Source organism: Astyanax mexicanus, chromosome 8 (genome assembly GCF_023375975.1).
Source record: "Astyanax mexicanus isolate ESR-SI-001 chromosome 8, AstMex3_surface, whole genome shotgun sequence".
Taxonomy (NCBI): domain Eukaryota; kingdom Metazoa; phylum Chordata; class Actinopteri; order Characiformes; family Acestrorhamphidae; genus Astyanax; species Astyanax mexicanus.
This window is the reverse complement of record NC_064415.1, coordinates 31,412,029-31,435,745: the sequence shown is the minus strand read 5'-3', so window position 1 is coordinate 31,435,745 and position 23,717 is coordinate 31,412,029. Positions and strand designations below refer to the sequence as shown.

Below are 23,717 nucleotides of genomic sequence, written 5' to 3'. Positions count from 1 at the left end.
TTTATTTGGGAGAGTAAAGCGCTTTCATTTATTTACAGTAAGCTTAGAAGTTGAATATTTTGTCTAAGGGTAAGTTTTCAGTGAAGTTTCTCCAGCACTAAGGCTGGGTGCAGCAGCATTAGCTCTTAACCGCAGCGCTAGCTCTTTCGCCAGTCAGAGTCGAGTATATTGGACTGTAGTCTGCGTGTTTGTCGTGTTAAAATAAAGCTATGTGGGACAAACTGCTAGCTGATAGTGCCCTGGCTTATTAAATAATCACAAGAATTATTGCTTATATTGCAACAAAGTACTTAAATTTATATAAAAAGCTAAAGCATCTAAATATAAGCACAAATACAGAATCATAGTGAAAAAAGGTAATATAAACCCAATAAGCAAGTGTTCATGTGTTTTTACACAGTACAGGAACTAATGAGTGGACCCATTCCTACAGTGAATTATGGGATGGTGCCAAAGATAAGAGTGTCCGGTGTCCAAAAAGTCAGGTCAGTAAAATATGCTGGCCTGCAGTGATCAGTAATGCAGTGTGTGAACTGCGTTAACTTTGTTGGTCTTTGTGTGACCACTGTTGTATTACACAAATGCAGCACTTTCCTGAAACATTGTCTTTGAGTAAGACAGGGATGAGTAGTAAAGGAGAAAAGATATCTAGGATGTCTAGATTGGCCAGCATTACAAAAATATATGAATACATCTTTATTTTCATGTACAGAATATATCATATTTAGCTATAATAAAACGGAAAATTAATACAACTAAATAGTTTATTTTAGTAACAATTACAGTGTAACAATGTTACTATGGAGTAATTTAATATTACCCATCACTTGTTAGTGGTCTCTATTCCTGCCTTCTTTCTTTCATTCTGCCTCTGTTGGTGGCTCCAAATAAAGGATGCTGCCTGTCCAGACAGTGCGGCGAGGTCAGACAGGACTGTAAGGACGCTCACTCAATCATCCGAGCACAGAGATAACACTGCAGACTCCACCTTCTTCCACACACGCAAACTCCTCGCCCTCGTTTGAACGTTTGAATGAGAAAATCTACTTGACACTGCACTGTACAAGATTATGATTTAATGTATATGAGGTTTTCTCCCAACCAAACATAGCACAGCAGGAGTTCATGGTCATTATCCATACAATTCATGAAATAGTTCATTTCTGTGAGCTAATCAGAGCTGAGGTATCACCTGCAGTTAGGCCTGTAACAATAACAATATTTCAGGGCCGATATATCATTGCAAAAATTATTGCGATAATCGATATTATTTTCATTTTAAGACAATTTAAATGCCACTGATAATATTCATAATAGAATAGCATAACAAAGCAATTATACCCTTTTAATAAATCACAGTTTGGGAAATATATAACAATTTTTTCTTTATCCACAGTCCATCCACACTGTGTGTATAAAGTCACCGTTTTTGAAGCATGACTGGCTAAAATAATGTTCACAGTTATAGTATACGTGAACAAACATACAAATAAACACAACAGATGATGATATCACGACTATCAAATATTATTGAGGTCATGTATATTTAGTGTACGATAAGTTAATAATAATGTGATTAGCGTGAAAGGCCTACCTGCAGTGTTCTTTTTTTTTTGCTTTGAAGCATGTTTGCATGGGTTTTATTCAGATTCTGCTGCACCAAATTAATTTGGGTAAGCCTTCATTTCTACATGAAAGGACACACTTTACACATGCATTTTACAAACGAGTTACAGACAGTTAAAGAACCAGCATCTGACAGTGAAAGAAGCATGTGGACTGAGGAGGTAGAACGATATTACAGGATTTAGCTCAAATATATTGTTTGAGTTAAGAAGTGGTATGCAGTTCTTGTGAGCTTCACCAAAGTTACATCTTTAAATTTCAAGATAAAAATGAGACATAGGACATTTTCAAATGTATTGTCTAACCAGTATACACAATCACATATTCTAAACTTTTGGAAAACCTACAGCTGCCCTGGGGATATTACAATAAGTGTTGTGCAGTAACCCCTCTTATGTGTTTTGGAAAGATTATTAATTTTCCACTAGCTGGCAAACATTGTTGCTTAGAGGCTAGAAAGCATATTTTACACAAAACACCCTCAAAAATCCACCTTTAAGTTTTACCTTAAATGTACATTATCAGAGGTGGATTTTCCTACATGGACAGAGAGCAGCTTGTTTCTGTCAAATGAGTTTTGGCTAATGTGAGAAAAGTAAAGTATTTTTTTTATTCAGATAATCTTTTTTTAGTAACTTTCAAACATAAGGTACAAAAAGGTAACATACAGACTAGGATTTGCTTCCCCAAGCACACCACATAGCACCAACAAAAATCCTAACACTACATTTTATTACATTTTGTCTGCTTAATGCTATAAATATAATGTTTTATTCTTTGTGAAACTTGAGAGAAAGTGAGGATTGTTTTTGTCTGAAGTTGGTGCCAAGTTCATATTAAACCCATTGATTTCTGTGGACTGTTGTAATCTCTTTAAGCTGCTTGAGAACCATCAACAAATTACATCATGCTAATAAAACTGCTAACAGCAATCAGGGTCCAAGCATGATGTGCCAATATGGGCACATATAAGGCTGTATAGACATTTCAGAGAAATGGGCAGTTTTTATGATTTCTTTCATTTGTTGAGACTGTTTATGAAGGATCTTAAAAGAACAGATCCAGACTCCAGCTGGTTGGTTAGCAATGTAGCCTAGCATTTAGCCTCAGTTTTGCTTTGTTAAAGTTCCCTTTTTGCAGAAACTTGCAGGAGACAACCTGTTGGTGAGCGATGTAGCCTGGGATTTAGCCTCATTTTTGCTTTGTTAAAGTTCCTTGAGGATATCTGAGTTTTGGTTCATGTAATAACATGTTTTTAAATATCTAGCAGGGTCTGGAATATCGACATTATCAAACACTTTCTCGAAAGTGGTTGTGTTTACCCTTTTACCAGCCTTGACTTGAGTTAACAGGGCTTTTGCTAGTGGGATGTTTGTGTGTAAATTTTAGGGCATAAATATAATCAAGAGCCAGAAAATGTTATGTAACAGTTGTGGGGGGGTTGGAATATGCCCTTTTTACAGCTCTGTGTTTGTTAAAACAAATGTTTTTCCTTAGTGAAGAGTCAAGCGTGTTTGAGGTTCACAGTCTGAGAATGTACAGAGGTCTCGTTATTCAACTAAGCTGAGGACTCTTAATTTTACAGTTCTGTTTAAACTCAAATCAGCTTTTCGCTGCACTGCTAGCCTCAGAATTTTTTTCTGCCCTGTACAAATAAATTGTAACTAATAGACTGAGACAATAAACATGCCTAGTGATTGGATAGTGACCATATAGTAAGCCCAGAATGTGTACACATACCCAACCGTAATATATAGCAATATACATACACTGGCATGCCAAAGATTTTGGGATGTGTACAAAAGTTATGGGATGACAGCAAGTACCAAGAAGTGTTACCTCAAGGGAGGGATTAGAAATGCCCACACATGTATAAGGTGTGAGGAAGTTTTATGAAGCTATGAGGTAATATCTTGTGAGTGAGGATGAGTTGAAGCTCATATTATTCACTGTATTTTTCATACTATACCATTCATACTACTGTATTTTGCACCGTATTATAAGGCGCACTATCAATGTCTATTTCCTGGTCTGTTTTTATACAGAAGACACACCGGATTATAAGGCGCATTATGCGACACTAGTAAAACAGGGGTGACGTCAGGTCTTGCCGCTGGGTGGTGGTAAACAAAACTGTAATTCTTAAACAAGCACTGGATTTTAGTCTACACAGATTCCTCTCCTGATAACTGTTTATTTGCGTGAGTAAATCGCTTCTGTTTCCTTTTTTAGTAAACTTAGATTTCCAGATTTCCACTAAGGCTGTGTGCAGCAGCATTAGCATTACCAGATAACTGCTAGCACTAGTAAATGCCACCGACAGTGCTAAACTGAGGAACCTTGACAGCGGTTCGTCCCATGTAGCTTGTTTTAACATTGTAAACACGCAGACTACAGGCTGACATACTCACCTCTGAATGATAAAAAAGCTGGCGCTTAGCACGATTAGCAACTAATGCTAATACTGCTCCGGCAGTGCTAGCCAGGGTTAGCAGCAGGGTACAGGCCGATAATACTCACCTAGCGCTCAGCTAGCGCTTAGCTAATGTTAATACTGCTGCAGCCTGTAGCGTACAGTATGGTGTAATATATAAAGAGACAAACAACAATATTACAATAAAAAAAAATAGTCTCTGTCGAGACTGAGACAGCTAATATAGAGAACATTCCCATCCCATCCAGCCCTCTACTGTATAAACATATTGCTGCAGACAGCACTATTACTTACACTTGGCAAACACACTGTACAAACTTATTCGAGACACTGTTATGTACACGGCATTACCATCGCAGATAGAGGGCTGTTACAAGCGTCCATTGACGTGTAATTTAGATAAAGCAAACATGGACAAAGATAATAAAACACTTGCAGTCACAACACCTCGGTAAACGGCCATCAGTGCTGCCACGGCTCTGACTTTGCTACGACAGCAGCAGCAGTAGCGTTCAACACATGAGATCTGCAGCGCCGACAGAAAAAAAAAGCTCAAGATGTGCTGGGCTAATGGTCCGCTGAGGAGCGCACCCAGATTATGAAGAATTAAGTTTGGGTGAGATCAGACCGGAGCGGGGCTTCATAACTTATTCTTGAGATCATTTCCGTGCATGTGTATATTTAGCACCCCCTTCATCTGTTTCTTGATAGATGAGGCAGACTCTCTCTCTCTCTCTCTCTCTTTTTCTCTCTCTCCCTCCCTCCCACTCATCCACATACACACTTACCACACTGCAGAGGCAGCAGGGAGCATTGTGGGAGTGAACTGAGATAGGATGGTAGTGAGGAGTTATGGAGAATAGATGAAGAGAAAAGATATGAACAGAGCAGATGAGAGAGGAAGCAAGACAATAGGAAAGACAAGAGAAGACAAAGTGATGTAGAGAATAGGTGGAACAAGGGCTGTACGATTAAATCGTAGTGGTATTGCAATATGCGTTTTCACAATAAGACATTGAATATTAGCAAACGTAAACGGTCATGAATGAATCAACAGAGGGATCTTTTCACCCTAAAATCTGTGGTCATGTGACGTAACTAGGCTGGAGGTAGAGTGAGGTAGAGTAAGTGCACAAAACCAAATACTTCTTATAAATTCAGCCAAGAGTTAAAAATGTATTTATTGCACAACCCATTTCTTGTCCATATCTCACACTAGGTGGAACCATTTTTGTGGATGAGTGCAGAAGATAGAAAAAACAGCAGAAGAAGAAAGAAGGGACAGATGGTCTCTAGGCTGAGGGGGTGCTGTTGATAAAAAAAGGCAAAAGAAGCCAGAGCATTATTGATAAACTGCCCAGGATTGTGCAGAAAACTGGTACAGTGTAAATACTACCAGTGCAAGCCGCTCGTCTTCTTGACTTCTACATTATATTGAGGTCTTAGTGCAGTGAATTTCGAATGGGTTATATCTCAAACTGATGAGTATGGGTTGGGTTCAGGCTTTAGGTTAATTCACATGGAGACAGTCACCCCATGAATACTTTTCTAATCTTATGCTCACTGTTTTTCGCCTTATACTCACTTTTCCCCATCTCGTTTGCACTGGTCCACATTCATGCATTCTTTTCTCCACCTCATTTGCAGTTCCCCACCTCACGCTCACTATTCTCCACTCTGTATGCACTGTTTTTACCAAATGCATACTGTTCTCCACCGTCATGTGAACTGTATTCTACTTAATGCACCGTGTCTCCACCTCATGCACTGTTCTCTACCTCACATGGACTGTACTCCACTTCTTTAACTGTTCTCTACTCCTGATGCCTAATATACTATTACACACTTTGCCCCTTTTCATACATACTGTTCTCCACCTCATAGTCACTGGTGTCCACCTCACGTGCACTGTTCTTTATCTCAGCCACACTGTTCTCTACCTTACATTCATTGTTCCTTACCTTATGCACACATTTCTCTTCCTCACGTGTACTGTTCTCTACCTCACATGCACTGTTCTCTACCTCACGTGCACTGTTCTCCACCTCATACTCACTGTTCTCTACCTCACATGTACTGTTCTCCACCTCATACTCACTGTTCTCTCCCTCACATGCACTGTTCGCCAACTCATACAAACTGTTCTGTACTTCACGCGCACTATTCTCTACCTCATTCATACTGTTTTCTACCTCACATGCACACTGTTCTCTACCTCACATGCACTATTCTCTACCTCATTCATACTGTTTTCTACCTCACATGCATACTGTTTTCTACCTCACATGCACTGTTCTCCACCTCACACACGCACTGTTCTCTACCTCATGCACACACTAACCCTCATAACACACTCTCTTATGCTCTCTCTCCCTCCCTCTCTCTCTCTCTTCTCTCTCTTTCTCGCTTTCCCTCCCTCCATCCAGGTTGTGACAGTAGGTTGATTAGAAACTGCGTAGAACAGAACAGGCAATACATCACCCTGCCAAATCCATGTGCTGGCGCATATACCCCCCCCCCCATACTCACACAGAAGACCCACCCCTACACACACACACGGTTGCAGCTCAGTCGGCATGTTTCAGTTTTTGTCTAGCTTGACGTAGCCCTCAGCGCTTTGCCATGTAATGTTTTTATTTCACCTTTACACGCCTTTCTTCCATCCGTGCCTCCGTCCTCCATCACCTGCACCAACATGCTAGTTCTATTTTTATCTCCAGCTCTCTCTCTCTCTCTCTCTCTGTCTCTATCTGCCCCCTCCCCTCTGTCCACTCTATACCACCTCTCACTGCCACACACCCCGCTCCCTGCTGCACTGTAACAGAACAGCGTTTGCATGATTTGTGCTGTTCATCATCTGTAAGCCTGTGAATTGCCCTTGCAGGCGAAGGCTTGAGCTAGTAGGACACATAAAGCTGCCGCATTTTCCCATTAATTAAATATACAGGATTCTCGCCTTTTGGAAAGCATTTCAGCAAATGTACTTCTTTAATATCATGAATGAAGCTATATACTGTAATTTATACTAGATAATTATCAGAATTACATTGCTTTCTAAATGCACAACAGTATTACACTGTCAGATGGTGTGTAGATTATGGATAAAATTTATGAAGCCATGCATCCTGTGTTTGTACTGTTAAAATGTTAAAATGCTGCCTTGATTAACTAGTTGTGTTGTTTTGTTCTCTTAAGATGACACCCAAGTTAACTTAATGCAGGGCTGTGATTGTTAACAAAATAGAAATTATAATGCAAGAAGTAAAATTCTTTATTTATTTATAGGACTGCAACTAATGGTTATTTTGATTATTTTGGTACACTAATCTGGCGATTAATTTTTTGATTAGTTGATTAGCCAATGATTATTTCTGCCATCTTTAAAAGCGATAGAAACAGCAGAACATGAGGTTTAAATACTGATATTTAGTGATTTATTATGTAATCTGTTGTGTTTGGGCACTTTTGGAGACACAAACTAAGACTCCCATTGCGCTTCTGTCCCCAGCACTTTGTGGAATGTGGTACTGTTACAAATTAACGATTAGTCAACAATAAAATTGGTAGTCGACAAATGTAAATAATCGACATTGTCGATTATATTGACTAATCTTTGCAGCCCTATTTATTTAGTAGTCATTTATGCATTCAAGTAATTGATTTATTTAATCTAAACACTCGTAAGTCCACAGTAAATGTGAATTTTCATAACAGTTGAGCTGTTGAGAAACAGGCTGTTAGTAAGAGCAGTTTAAAATGAGTTGCATCATTGTAGAGAAGTTGACCAATTTCCTTGGAGTCACAAACCGTGCATTGCTATGTCTGCAACACAGAAGCAGCCAACTCTTAAATGTTTTGTGTTATATTTTGTTTATGGTCAAATGTCGTACTTGGACCATGCACCTTTATTCACTTTATTCATGTGTCCATGTTGAAACGAAAGCGATGCCTTCTTAAATTTTTGCATTCCAACCAGTATACCCACTCATTTTAGTTAGTCCTATCATAGCCAGAGAGCCAGGTTAATGTAGCGTGCTTTCTCTCTGCTAATGTTCATCTGGCTAGATTGGCTGGCTGAGTAATATTAATATGGCTAGCCTTAATTAGCCAGGTATCATCATAAATGGCGATCTGTACTGATTTAGTGAATCCATTCACATGAAGTAAGAAATATCTGGGGGAACTATGGAAGGTTTGACCTTTATAAGATGACTTTTTTGAAGAAGAAGAAGAAGAAGAAGAAGAAGAAGTAGATTTTTAAGGTATCTTTTTTGCACAATAAACATAATTAAAATCCTTTAATTTTCCTAAAAATCCTCAGTGCGCCGTATGTATGAATTTTACCATTCAGGTTGTAAGAAGCAGTAAAGCAGTAAAGCCACTGAAGTGCAGTGTTATACTGGAGTTTCAGTTTAGTTCTCCAGCACAGAGACTGGAGCAGTATTAGCATCAGCTGCTAACCACGTAAAGTGCTAGCTCTTTCGCCGTTCAGAGGTGTGTATATCAGACTGTAGTCTGCGAGTTTACCATGTTAAAACAAGTTGCGTGGAACAAAACGCTAGCATTTACTAGCATTTACTAGCGCTGTCTGCTAATTCTAATGCTGCTGCACCTAATCTTAGTGGAAATCTGGAAATCTAAGCTTACTGTAAATAAATGGAAGCACTTTACTTACCCAAATAAACAGTTTTCAGGTTAGAAACCTGTGTAGATTAACATCCAGTGCTCGTTGGACTTTTTGTAAGAAAATGTTTTTTTTAAGAACTACAATTTTGTTCAATTAGCTTAGCTTTACTTAACTTGTGTAACTTAACTTGTGTAACTTAAGCCTTGTGTATCAAGTCAAGTCAAGATGCTTTTATTGTCATTACGACTGAGTACAGGTACACAGTGTAGTGAAATAACGTTTCTTTCGGAACCATGGTGCAACATGGAATAACAAACAATAGACAACATAAAGTGCAGGAGTGACGACTATAACTACTAAACTATAACACTAAATAACAATAAATACAAAAGATGAGACAATTTAAAAGAAAGGACAGTGCAGTACCGATACGGTATAATAATGTGTATAGTGAGGATAAGGTGCAGAGATGTGTAACATACTGTAACATATAGAACATATATAATCACAGCAGTTACTGAGGTAGAGAGTTTATAGTTTTTGAGAGTGGCAGCAAATATTGATAATAGGAAAAAAGACATTTCAGTCTCTGTGTGCCGAGTGTGTGTGTGTGTGTGTGTGTGTGTGTGTGTGGGTGAAGTTCAGTTTTGTGTAAGTGTGTTGGGTGGGGTGGGGTTCAGCTCTGTCTCTGTGTGTTGAGCAGTCTGACTGCCTGGTGGAAGAAGCTGTTGCAGTGTCTAGTAGTGGAGGCTCGGATGCTCCTGTATCTTCTGCCGGACGGCATCAGAGCGAAGAGTCCGTGTGAGGGATGGGTGGGGTCATCCACAATGCTGGTGGCTTTGCGGATGCAGCGTGTGGTGTAGATCTTGGTGATGGAGGGAAGAGAGACTCCGATGATCTTCTCAGCTGTCCTCACTATCCGCTGTAGGGTCTTGCGGTCTGAGGTGTTGCAGTTCCCAAACCAGACGGTAATGCAGGTGCTCAGGATGCTTTCTACAGTCCCTCTGTAGAACATGGTGAGGATGGGAGGTGGGAGATGTGCTTTCCTCAGTCTCCACAGGAAGTAGAGGCGCTGCTGGGCTTTCTTGGTTATGGAGCTGGTGTTGAGGGACCAGGTGAGGTTCTCTGCAATGTGAACACAGAGGAACTTGATGTTTTTCACAGTTTCCACAGCAGAGCCGTTGATGTTCAGCGGGTAGTGGACACCTGGAGCTATGAAAATAGACCAGAAATTAGACGTTCATTGATAGTGTGCTCTATCATCTGGTGCGCCTTATCGTGTGCAAAATATGCTAAAAATACGACATAATGTGCTGTTTATTATCTGTAGACCTGTGGATTGCTCTTGTCAGTGAATGCTTGAGCTAGCAGGACACAAAGCCACTGCATGTTCCCATGAATCTAATCAATCTAAACAATCTGAAGTACCCAGTACATGATGCACATTGCAGTTTTTTGGGCTGTTGAGAAACAGACAGTCAGTAAGGGTGGTTTAATGTGAATTGCATCATTGTAGAAAAGTTTACAGATTTCCTTGGAGATAGGAACCTGAGACATCCTCTACAGGAAGTGTAATTTGTGCATTGAGCCTCCCCTAAAGGACATACATTACACATGCATTTCAGGACAAGCAGCATGGTTAAAAAAACTTTTTTTTTTTAAAGCTCAGTAGAGAAATATTACAGGATTTTAAACACAATATGACTAAATGTGTTATGTAGCATTACTTTATTTTCACTACCCTTCTTCTGCCCATTTCATCAGATACATAGTTCAGAAAATGGCACGCATGGCACGTTATTATAAGGTAATTTTGCTGCATAATAGGGTGTAACTATGCACTCTGCTCACAATTCACTATTCTGGGTTCACCATTAAATTTTCTTACATTATTTGGAACAATTATTGGAACAAATAATTCTATTTGAGTGTATAAACAATGAAAACAGCACATTGTATAAATTCTCATTGTACTGTTTTAAGTGTAAAAAACTAGTGTGCTGTTTTATTTCTCAATTAATCACTTTTTTGTTGTTATTTCAGCAATCTAATGTGAAATTATCATTATCATATCAAGCGGGAAGTAATTAAGAAAATAATGCATTTCTCTACTTAAATAGGTTTGTGTGCAGCTTTACTAAAGTATTTTAGTAGTTGGTAATTTTTACTTTAATTTGGCTGAATTTAAAATTTAAATATCTTACTTTTCACTCTAATACATAATTTAAAATCTGTTGTTCAGACTGCATGAGGTGCTATAAAAGCCTTAAGTACATTTCTAAATTTGTGTACATATTAAACATTATTTTAAGCCTGCATTTATAGTGGATTTTAGTGTTATATAGATAGATGGTGGCCAGAAAACTGACTCATGAAGTCCAGTCCGCCACATTATTCCCAAGGGGGGGAGAGGCTCTTAAAAACCTTAGAAAAAAGCTGATTGTTACAGAGCCATCTCCAAAGCTCTAGGGCTCCACCAAACTACAATCAGAGTCATTCTGCCCAAAGGAGAAAGTTTGTAACAGTAGTCTGTCTTCCCACGATTGGACATCCTCCCAAAATCTCCACAAGGTGTAAAATCATCCAGAAAGTGAGAAAGGGAAGCAAGAACAACAAGAGAATCAAAAGAACTCCATGCTTCTCTTGGCTCTTGTTATGGACAGATAAATAAACTGTAGCTTTTTGTCCCACATGGGCCTCGTTTCCTCCAACAAAAACTAAACACTGCTTTTAAAGCAAGGCCACATCCACACATACATTTATTTTCATGTTTTGTGGGTGGGAAAAACATGTAGCTTTGTAAAACCGCTAACATCACAATGCATGCATGCTTGTTTCTCAAATACCTCATAACCCTGTATATACATAAGTCATCTACAGCTATATCTACAATGCCCACTGCAAGCACTGTGGTTTAGATATTAACTCAATGCCCTATTTAAATTTAAGGATTCTTTTAGGGTGCTCCTAGAGTGCTCCTACCTCCTCTTCTCCTAGAGTTTCAGCTAAACAATGATCTGGTTTATCTTGTAAAAGCACAATCTGGATGGTTTGGAGTTTGCATAGGTTAGATTAACAATAATTTACAGATCAGTTAGTGTCAAATATAGGGAGACACAGCTTACGTAGGTGAAGACCACAGAACTGGACATGATGCCACAACACAAGGAGGGTGAAGACTAGCACATGTCTTCTCTGATACATGTAAAGTCAGCCACCACCTCTTTTTGAACTGCAGCTGATGCAGCATTTCAAGTAGCCAGCACGCTTGGAGGAAAGCACAGTGACTCGGTTGTGATACATCAGCACACAGACGCCTTGTGCTGATCAACATCACCCTAGGAGTAATAAGGGGAAAGAGCCCATCTACCCACTGTTACAATCCCACTGCTGGAAAACATACTCTAGGGGAATTAAAAGTGTGGGTACTGTAACAGTTGTGAGGTGTTCATGACAAACAACCCAGATAGGGACAGCATAGACTCTTACTTGTACTTTAATCACAGGATCAAACTACAAAAGACAAACATGGTAATATAAAAGGGGGGTGACTGGGGGGGGGGGAAGAGGAGAACATGGACGGTACCAAAGAAAAGAAAATAATAAAACATTCTACACTAAGCTTTACTAAGAAAATTCTAAACTAACTAAAGAGGAAAGAAAAAAAATGTACTAACTACTACTCTAGGCTAGGCTAATATAACTACAGGGGGTGGTACCCGCCCTCTAACCTGGTGTGTTTAGACAATCAGGTAACTACGTGTGCACAATGTAGGTGCGCGCACATCTAACCTGTTCTCCCTTCCTAGAAGAGGGGAAAAAACAGAACAAATGGGTTAAAGCATCCCATTTTAACAATCTAGCCTAGAAGTAGGCAAAACAAATTGAGAACACAGGGGGACAGCACCCAGCACCACAAATGAGTCAAAAAAAAAAATGAGAGAGAGAGAGCGGCCAACTTCCTGGAACAGCTTATAAACAGGTGGTCCCACCCCCATTTGGACCAACAGAGCTCTCTGATTGGCAGAACAGCAGAGGTCAATGAGGGTCGAGTTGGAATGGCACTGCAATCCACCTATTAGAAAGAGATAGGCAAAGAAGCAGAGGAAGACCAGGGAAAAGAGAAAAAAAAACACAACACAAGAAAACAGCTACACAGAATATGTTTCACATGTAACATGCCCACCCAAAAGAACAAACCTAATAGGTTTGTGTCAAGTAGGAATACCCTCCAAAATCATATACGGGATAAGGCATCAGCAATAACATTCTCTGAGCCTTTCTTATGCCTGATTTCTAAGTTGTATTCCTGAAGCATAAGAGACCATCTCATCAATCGTTGGTTATGGTTGTACATCCGTGACAAAAATACTAAGGGATTGTGATCAGTATACACAATCACAGGAAAACAACTTGAACCCACATATACGTCAAAATGTTGTAGGGAGAGCATTAAAGCTAGTGTCTCCTTCTCAATAGTAGAATAATTCACCTGGTGCTTGTTGAACTTACGTGAGAAGTAGCACACAGGATGCTCCACACCAGACTCATCTTCCTGAAGCAACACTGCTCCCGCTCCCACAGCACTTGCATCAACCTCTAGTTTGAATGGTGTAGAAAAATTAGGAGCCGCCAAAACAGGAGTACTACAGAGAAGGGCTTTGACATTTTCAAAGGCATGCTGGCAATTAAAATCCCACACAAAAGCTTTGTTTGGGCTGAGCAAGGAAGTGAGTGGTGTAACGACAGTGGAAAAATTCCGGCAGAAAGTACGATAGTACCCTGCCATTCCAAGAAACCTACGCAATTCACGTCGAGTGGTAGGAGTCGGGTAACTCACAATGGCAGAGACTTTGGCATCTACAGGACGTACCTGTCCTTGACCCACTATCTTGCCAAGATAGGTCACAGTAGCCCGAGCAAATTCACATTTGGCCAAATTAAGAGTTAGGGTAGCCTGCTCTAATCTTTTAAACACAGTGGCTATAGTCTTTATGTGAGTGGGCCAGTCAGATGTATAGATCACAAGATCATCCAGGTAACAGGAACAATTTGGGACATTAGACAAAACTGTATTTACTAGCCTTTGGAAGGTTGCAGGGGCATTTTTAAACCCAAATGGCATAACTGTATACTGTACAAAAGCATCAGGAGTTACAAACGCAGAAATATCTGATGCCCGAGAAGTCAAAGGTACTTGCCAGTAACCTTTTAATAAATCAAGCTTACTAACAAACTGGGCAGAACCGACACTGTCAACGCAGTCATCAATTCTAGGCAGAGGATAAGAGTCTGAGATTGTGACAGAATTCACACGTCTATAATCTGTACACAAACGGAATGTCCCATCAGGTTTTGGTACAAGTATACAGGGGGAGCTCCAAGGACTGCAACTTGGCTTTGCTAACCCATTCTCCAAGAGATAATCAACCTCTTTTTTCATAGCAGCTCTCTTTGCAGCATTTAAACGATACGCATGTTGTTTGATTGGAGTAGTGGCAATAACCTGAACATCATGCATTACAACACTTGTCTGAGAAGGGACATCATGAAAAATAGAGGGGAACTTTTGAATTAGTTCCTCAACATCTGCTCTCTGATTTTCAGTCAGGTGACCTAAAATGTTTGACAGGTCTTGCAATATCTCAGAATTCGGAAGTCTACAAGATACTTGTGAATGTACGCATGTTTCTGTCTTGTCTGCAACAACAGTACTGTCAGGACTAGCAGTTAACAGACCAACTGAGGCCATTGTACTATTAGGCACCCTACTCTCATTAACAGAATTGTCACGAGTGTGGTAAGCCTTTAACATGTTGACATGACAAACTCTCTTCTTACGTTTACGATCAGGGGTGCAAATGACATAATCTGTGTCACTAAGTTTCTCATCAACAACATATGGCCCAGAAAACTTTGCAGACAATGATGAACCAGAGACTGGAAGCAAAACCATCACCCTATCACCAGGCTGAAATTCCCTGGAAACAGCACGTTTATCATAAAAATGTTTCATCCGCTCCTGAGAAACACTGAGTGTTTCATGAGCTAGAGCACAAGCTTTATGTAAGCGCTCACGGAAGGTACTTACATAGTCCAGGATGTTCTGTGGTTTGGCGGTGTCATTTAAAAACCTCTCTTTAAGGACTTTCAATGGACCACGTACAGAATGAGCAAATACAAGCTGGGCAGGACTAAAGCCCAGTGATTCCTGAACAGCCTCACGTACAGCAAAAAGAACAAGCGGCACTCCTTCATCCCATTCTTTCCCGGTATCCAGGCAGTATTTCCTAAGCATGGACTTTAAGGACTGATGAAACCTCTCTAAGGCACCCTGTGACTCTGGATGATAAGGACTTGAGACTTGATGAGTAATATTCAAAGTGGCCATAACTTGAGCAAACAGTTTGGACAAAAAATTTGTACCCTGGTCAGATTGGACAACCTTGGGCAAACCAAAGGTAGTGAAGTACTTAATCAAAGCTCTAACTACTACAGGTGTGGTAATTTTACGAAGTGGAATGGCCTCTGGGAAACGTGTGGCAGCACACATTATTGTTAACAGGTACTGATTGCCAGATTTTGTTTTGGGCAATGGACCTACACAGTCTACCAACACTCTTTCAAAGGGTTCCCCTATCACAGGAATAGGACACAGGGGAGCAGGAGGAATGACCTGATTTGGTTTTCCTGTAGTCTGACAGACGTGACAAGAACGACAAAATTCAACCACGTCTTTCCTAAGACCAGGCCAAAAGAAATGCTTAAGTATACGAGCATAGGTTTTAGTAATGCCCAAATGTCCTGACCAAGGGTGGTCATGAGCCAACCGTAGCACATGTTGCCTGAATACATCGGGCACTACAATCTGGTAGACATTTGCAGCTTCTGTAGTGGTATGAGGAGACCACTTGCGCATCAAAACATCCTTGTCTTTAAAGTATGCCACTTGTTTTCCCTCCATGTTATCAGCACTGCTTAACCCAGAGAAACACTTTCTCAAGCTCGGATCAGAGTTTTGAGATTCAATCAGCTGGTCACGGCTTACAGCTAGGTTACTCACCACCTTGTCCACACTACTACTCTGCACAGAGTCCTTTTTCCCAACTATTTGGGGAGTTACCACATATGGACATGTTGAGAGGTCACTAGCTAAAAATGAATCAGATAAGTCTACATCATCTTCTAAAAGCCGAGCCTTAGCTCGAGTAACAACACAGGCTGGAAAAATGGAAGAATTACTCTTAGTCACATCTGGTAAAACTGAATGGGACTATCCACAACCTCCAACACTGGAAGCACTTTACCTCCTGCAATGTCATTACCCATGATAAATGTGACCCCTTCAACTGGCAAGGAAGGACAGACACCCACTGTAAACACCCCAGTGGCCAAACCTGAGGTCAACCGAACACAATGCAGAGGAACCTTCACATATTGCATTGCTATGCCACGACATAATACATAAGAACCACAAAAGGTCTGGTCTGACAAAGGCAACACATCAGCTAAAATAAAGGACTGAGTTGCACCAGTATCACGAAGGATACTCACAGGATATTGAATTTGCTCATCACCTTGCAGAGAAACAGTGCCTTTAGTAATAAAAGGCTGGTAGCTTGGATCAGTAGCATTGAGTGAAGCTGTCAAGCTACCTGAGACATTTGTGTCCACCAGTGCAACGCTATGGTTTTGACTAGTGTTGTGGTGGCTTTTTTCCTGTTTACCTTTCAACTTTTGACAGTTTGCTATTACATGACCAGGCTTATGACAGTAAAAGCATTCATCAGATACACGACCAGATGGATTTGGCTTTGCCCGTCTGTCTGGCACCACAGGAGGGTATACCTTAACTGGCTTAAAACTTATCTTATGTGTTAAGATGTATTCATCAGCTAGCACTGCTCCTTCAGACAACGATGAGACCTTGTGCTCATTAAGATAAGTAACGACCTGCTCAGGCAAGCAATTCTTGAATTCTTCTAACAAGATCAACTTCCTCAAAGACGCAAAATCAGTAGCTTTACATGCAGAACACCACTTGTCAAACAAGATCTCTTTTTCTCTTGCAAATTCCACAAATGTCTGAGATGAACTTTTTTTATGCATTCTGAATTTTTGCCTATACGCTTCTGGAACTAACTCATATGCACGAAGAATGGCAGCCTTGACTGAATCATATTGTAAACTATCTTCCAGTGGCAAAGAAGAACAAACTTCCTGTGCTTTACCTACCAACCTGCACTGTAGTAAAAGGGACCACACCCCCTTAGGCCAGTTTAAAGCAGTAGCTATTCGCTCAAATACTCCAAAATAAGTATCCACTTCAGTTTCTCTGAAAGGTGGCACCAAGGAAATGTGTTTACTTACATCAAAGGCTGGAGGGCTAAAAGGAGTAGCTATAGGAGCAGGAGCCGATGCCACCGAAGACTCAGCTGGAAAAGTAGCCTGAGGTGAAGAAGGAGTTGGAGCAATATCCAACTGGACAGGGGAAACTGAAGCAACCTTCATTGCCTGTAATTCAACCTCCCGTAAACGGACCTCCCGATCAACCTCAAGTTCCAACTTCCTAATGGCCAACTTCAGTTCCAGCTCTGCTTGTCGTGCTTGTGCTTTTTCCTCAGCCTCCAACTGGAGACGTGTGATGCGCACTCTAGCACGAGCTTCATCATGTGACCCTGCTGATAAAGATGAAAAGGAAGGGTCAAAACGAGGCAATGTTGCTTGAACATCAGCATCAGGCCTAACCTGCTCCTTAGAAACACTAGCAGTAGGGGTTACTGCTCCCTCAACTCCCTCACACACCTTTGGACTAGAACTGTCAGCAGGTGAAGGGCCCTCTAAAACTCTTAATACCCTCAGTGCAGCCAGGATTTTATCCCTAAGTTCCTTCTTAACAGCCTGTTTAGCTACCTGAATTCCATAATGAGCAGCTATAGCTCTTAAGTCATCCTTACGACACCTCTCAAATACCTCTAAACTAGGTAAAGCCACAAATGCCTCCAAGTTAAAGGATGCCATACTACATGCACAGCCCCACTACAGGTGTTGTCACCACAAACCCCCACAATACAGGATACTAGATCCCGGACGAGCCCCCAATTGTTACAATCCCACTGCTGGAAAACATACTCTAGGGGAATTAAAAGTGTGGGTACTGTAACAGTTGTGAGGTGTTCATGACAAACAACCCAGATAGGGACAGCATAGACTCTTACTTGTACTTTAATCACAGGATCAAACTACAAAAGACAAACATGGTAATATAAAAGGGGGGTGACTGGGGGGGGGGAAGAGGAGAACATGGACGGTACCAAAGAAAAGAAAATAATAAAACATTCTACACTAAGCTTTACTAAGAAAATTCTAAACTAACTAAAGAGGAAAGAAAAAAAATGTACTAACTACTACTCTAGGCTAGGCTAATATAACTACAGGGGGTGGTACCCGCCCTCTAACCTGGTGTGTTTAGACAATCAGGTAACTACGTGTGCACAATGTAGGTGCGCGCACATCTAACCTGTTCTCCCTTCCTAGAAGAGGGGAAAAAACAGAACAAATGGGTTAAAGCATCCCATTTTAACAATCTAGCCTAGAAGTAGGCAAAACAAATTGAGAACACAGGGGGACAGCACCCAGCACCACAAATGAGTCAAAAAAAAAAATGAGAGAGAGAGAGCGGCCAACTTCCTGGAACAGCTTATAAACAGGTGGTCCCACCCCCATTTGGACCAACAGAGCTCTCTGATTGGCAGAACAGCAGAGGTCAATGAGGGTCGAGTTGGAATGGCACTGCAATCCACCTATTAGAAAGAGATAGGCAAAGAAGCACAGGAAGACCAGGGAAAAGAGAAAAAAAAAACACAACACAAGAAAACAGCTACACAGAATATGTTTCACATGTAACACCCACCCAGAGAGAACAAGACCAATTGTGCCCCCTTGGGCCTCCGGAAGTTGATGACAAGCTGCATGACCGGGATTCGAACCAGCAATCTCCTGATCATAGTGGCATTTCTTTAAGATGCTCACAAAACTGCAGTGTGAAACCGAAACTAAGAGAACCAAATGTACTGTATACATTGTAAGAAACATTTAATTGTTGGTTCGGATTCTGGTTGGGACTTCCATGTGTGAAAACACCTAAATATCCTGCTCTCTCTTTCTCGTTCTCTCTCTCTGATTCTCTCTCTCTCTCTTTTTTTTTTTAGGTGTGAGCTCCTTCTGTGGCTGTTCGACATGGTTCTAGAAGGAAGCTCTGAGGCCCTGTGCCCCCCACCCTCCCTGGAGCTACGCCCATCATGCAACAAGACCCAGCCGTCCCCCACCCTGGGTTCAGGCTCTCAGCCTCATGACGCCCTGTTCCCTGGGGACAAAGAACCCATCAAATATGGAGAACTGATCGTGCTGGGGTAAGAGCAGCCTCTGTATTGGCTTATTAGACACTGTATAGAAAGCAAGACTTTTGGTTCAATAGTTCATTTTCTGGCAGGGGTTGTTTATGTGATGGCATAGGGCTGCATCATCATATTGGAAAATACTGACATTTCTACAAACATCAATGATTCAACATGACATTTTATTAATATTGCACTCTATGTGTTGGATATTTGAGTAATCAAATATAATCTGGCTTGGTGTGTGTAGATATAGCATGAAAAATAAAAAAAAATACTGCTAGCTTTTCTTTTGTACTTTGTGCTTTTGTATGTTGCATATTGTATGGTTTCTGTTAATGTTTTAAGCCTCAGTTTTTCAATTCTGTTTGTGTTCTCTGTATTGCGAAAATTATAAAGCCCTACATTGCATGTCCTGCAATGTAACTATTGTGCATGTGCACATTGCGATGGCAAATTTAAAAACCATAGCCATTCCATGTGCAGCCATTCTGACCCCACTAACGGTACATGCCCACTAGCACTTTTCATCAACGCATTCCACAGTGCCGGATTTGCCATGTGACATTTTTCAATTTAAAGGAAACAACAGAAGTAGGCAGTCATAAATTTATTTTACAAGTTATTGTAATCTATAGTTCATTAAATCCATATTCTCCTATTTTCAGCTTCCTTTATGTTGTTAAAAGGTGCCTGTTTCGAATCTCGGTCATGTAGCTTACCATCAGCTGCTGGAGCCCTGAGAGAGCACATTTGGCCTTGTTCTCTCTGGCTGGGTAGATGGGGCTCTCTCCCCACATCACTCCTAGGGTGATGTCATTCAGCACAAAGCTGTGAGCTGATGTATCTTTCCCTCCGAGGGCGCTGTGATGCTACTCGACAATGCTGCAGCAGTTCGAAAAGAGGCGGTGACTGGCTTCACGTATCAGAGGAGGCATGTGCTAGTCTTCACCCTCCTTGTGTTGTGGAATCATGAGTGATGGCTGGGACAATTGGCCAGATAATTTGGGAGAAAATTTAAAATAAAGATAAAAATAATCAATCAACCTTTATTTTAAACTCGGAAGTACATTGAGGGTGACCCTCATTTTCAATGTAGCCGAGCAAATACAATAGTGATTGAAAAAGCAAAATTAAAAGCAAATATTTAATATTTATGAAACAGAAGAATAAAACTGAAACTAAAAAATAAAACTATTTAGTAATAAGAATAAAATTAAAAAAATTAAAAATATATAATAACAGTATTACTGATAAAACATAATAAAAAAACAAATATTAAAATAAAATAATTATAAGAAAGTAAATACAAAAACAAAAATAATAAAATAAATAAAAATAAATAAATAAATATATAAATAAATAAATTATATACAATAAATAAAAGGAATATAAATATATATAAAAAAAATAAAATAAATAAAAAACTTGCTATGTAAAGGTGCCTGTTCGGTGTGGGGCGCTCGTATGAGGGTTCATATAATCATGAAACACCTGGAAAAGTCATGGACTTTTTTTTTTGAACATAGCAAGTTTTGGAAAAATAAAAATACCCAAAAAGTTTTGGAAAAGTCATTTAAGAGTCAAATTTAAAATCTTTGTTTCCGTAAATCGGCTAAGAAAAGCTGATTTGGTGATTAAAAAATAATAATAATAATGTTTAAGCAAACCAACACGTCACTTTACGCATTAGCTAGCTGACTGCGTGGGTCCTGCACTATACCTGTAAATACACACAGTGAGAGAAAAATTCAGATTTAATGCTGCCTGGCTTTTGTCAGACAAATATAAGGCATAGATGTGCAAAATGAGCAGAAACAGCTAGTAAAAGGTGTGATATTTAGAAGTTTTCTTTAAATAATTTTAGGTAAGATATAGGTCTACTATAATAAGTTTTGAAATGGATTTTTAGTTTTATTGTTCATGTCTATACTGATGTTTTAAAGGGTAACTAAACCTCCAGATTTTAGCTACCTCCACCCTCAGTTTAGATTTTAAAAAATGCTTAAAAAAATGGGAGGAGTAGTTTGGGAGGGGCACTGGGTGATGTATGGGTTTAGAGGCAGGGCAGGAGGGAGAGCTGATTGGGCTGAGCTGCAGCAGCAGTGTGCCTCTGATAGCGGTGAGGTGAAGATGGTTGGACGTCACCAGGGCACGGAAATTATTGGCTGACTGATTTGCTTTTCATTGAAATGAATAGAATGCGTAGAGGCTAAAGTGCTTTCTTAGAAAGTCGAGAGTAGTAGAGTTACTATAAAGATAAACTCTTTTTTTAATACACACCCTTGATTTCAGAAGAAACGAGCATGTGTTCCAATACTTTTGTCCAAAAATGTGTCTACAGTTCATTCATTTTACTACATTTTTAATGATAGAAAAATACGGGTAGGTGCATCAGAAATATCAGGTATCAGCGTAGTTTTCCTATACTGGTGCATCTTAAGTAAAGATTTTTCTTCGAAAAATGCATCCAAGCCAAAATCAATGTAGGTGCTGTTATTTTGCAGTGTATAAGCTGTATCGCTCCCAGTGCTTACTGTATCACATTACTTTATTATTGTTATTAAAAGGCTGCATATAATGCACTGACATGCCATAAGTCTTGGGATGGCACTATGTTAAAAAAATGGTTAGTATGCATTTCCTCAGGGAATGACTTGGGAACCCCACACCTGTATATGTTTTGAAGTGTTGTCTTGTGAGATATTGTGGATGAACGTTGGCTGGCATGCTCATGGCAAGGCCTGTCTGATAGTGGGTGTTGGGTGGAAGAGTCATTTTATTATCAAAATTGTGCAGTGATTTAATATTTAATTCACAGTGTCACGTGTTTACTGGGAATACGTAACAGAAGGCATTACCATTCACAGTGAGTGCTAAACAGTGACGATAGTATTGAGGTTAACATAAATCATTCAGGTTATATAACCCACCAATGCTGTGTGATATTGTAATTATTGTGGGTCTTACCTGAAATTACAATGTATGCTAAGAAAACAGGGCAGGTGAATTTACATGGTTTTACATTACACCAAGGGATGCAACGGTATGAATTTTCAAAGTATGATAACAGTCTAAGAAAATTAGATTTTTCTGAGCTGGATTACTTACTGATAGTTGTTGACAGTGGCAATAAATTTGGATTGGGATTGGTAAAATCTGTTTTTTTTTTTACTAATAGTTAAACTTTAGTGCCTAAAATAGCAGGTCAGCTAAGCTTATCTAAGATAAGCCTCAGCAAGCTTGGAGCATGTTAGCTGCAATGGTGACAGTTTTCATCTAAGATGAATTACTTATTGATAGTTGTTAACAGACCACATCCATACTGTTAAAGTAGAGTAAGTCTGTAGGTGTCTGTAGGATATTTTGAACCTGCATTATAAACCCTATAATGGCGGGTCAGCTAGATTTTTTCACTGATTGTTGTTGATAGTTGCAAAAAGATTGGATTGGGATTGGTAAAATCATTTTTTTTTTCTGACTAATAGTTAATGACAGGCCAAGTGGTCTGTTTACTCTGGTTAGATAGAGTCTGTAGGTGTCTGTATGGTATTCTGAACATGCGTTATAAAGAAAGAAAGGTGAGCCAGCGAAGTTACAAATGACCAGACAAAATGGGTTGAAACCTCAGTGTTTACAGAAACTGCAGCCGGCCTCAGCAAGCTTAGAGCATGTAAGCTGCAATTATAACTGTTTTTCTGAGCTGGATTACTTTCAGATAGTTATTGACAGTGGCAAAAAGAATGAAAGGGTGTTGGTAAAATCTGTTTTTTTTTTTCTTCTCACTAATAGTTGCTGACAGGCCACGTGTATACTGGTTAAGTAGAGTAAGTCTGTAGGTGTCTGTAGGATATTCTAAACCTACACTTTAAAGGGATTAGTAAAATCAGTTCTGCTTGTGTTGCCAACTTTCTCTGTTATGTATGGATAAGATTTTCCTTTTTTTGACTCTAAAAAGGTACCAACAGAGATGTCTTAGTACTGAAGTGTACCAAAAGGTCTAAGAAAATTTGGTGCCTATTTTCGATACTTTGTGTGAAATGAACATAAACATGCATATTTTTTGTTTGTTCCAAGAAGAGCCAAAAAGATGGTAGTTGTTACGTAAGTAAGAGGATGGACGTAAGTGCAGAATATAGTGATAAAGTATATATTTATTAAACAAACAAGATAAATCAAAACAGTAAACAGAACGCGGGTAACGCAAAAAACTCAGAACTAAGAAAACTATGAACAAAACTAGGTGTAACTTAATAAATAAAACACAGAATAACTATAGTAACACTAGAAACATATACTTAACAAACTTTGTAAACTAACTAAGATATCAAAACAGACCTGGATTCAGGGACCACGGAACACAAAACTAGAGTACACGGAAGACAAAGATACAAAAGACTCGACACTGCACATTCAAACAGAGGGGCTTATATACACGAGGAGAGTGAGAAACACCTGGGCTTGGATGACGAGGGGGCGGGGTTACAGACAAGACACAGTTAAGAACACTAATTGCTAGGGCAGGGCTGGGGCGGGGCTAGGGTGGAGACAGGTACAAAAACACAACAAAAGCACATGGCTGGGAAACACTTGACAGGAAAACAGAGGGGCAGGAGGACAAGAGACCAAATAA

The 23,717-nt window shown here is 39.8% G+C and overlaps 1 protein-coding gene across 1 annotated transcript in view; it reads left to right on the top strand.

The window, feature by feature from the left end:
• The window catches only part of peli3 (pellino E3 ubiquitin protein ligase family member 3), a 45,297-nt gene that overhangs the window by 5,779 nt on the left and 15,801 nt on the right, over positions 1-23,717 (top strand). The window contains exon 2 of the mRNA XM_007255689.4: positions 18,899-19,099. Coding sequence (XP_007255751.1) covers positions 18,927-19,099 — 173 coding nt within the window. The 5' untranslated portion in view covers positions 18,899-18,926. The remainder of the gene's footprint in view (positions 1-18,898; positions 19,100-23,717) is intronic.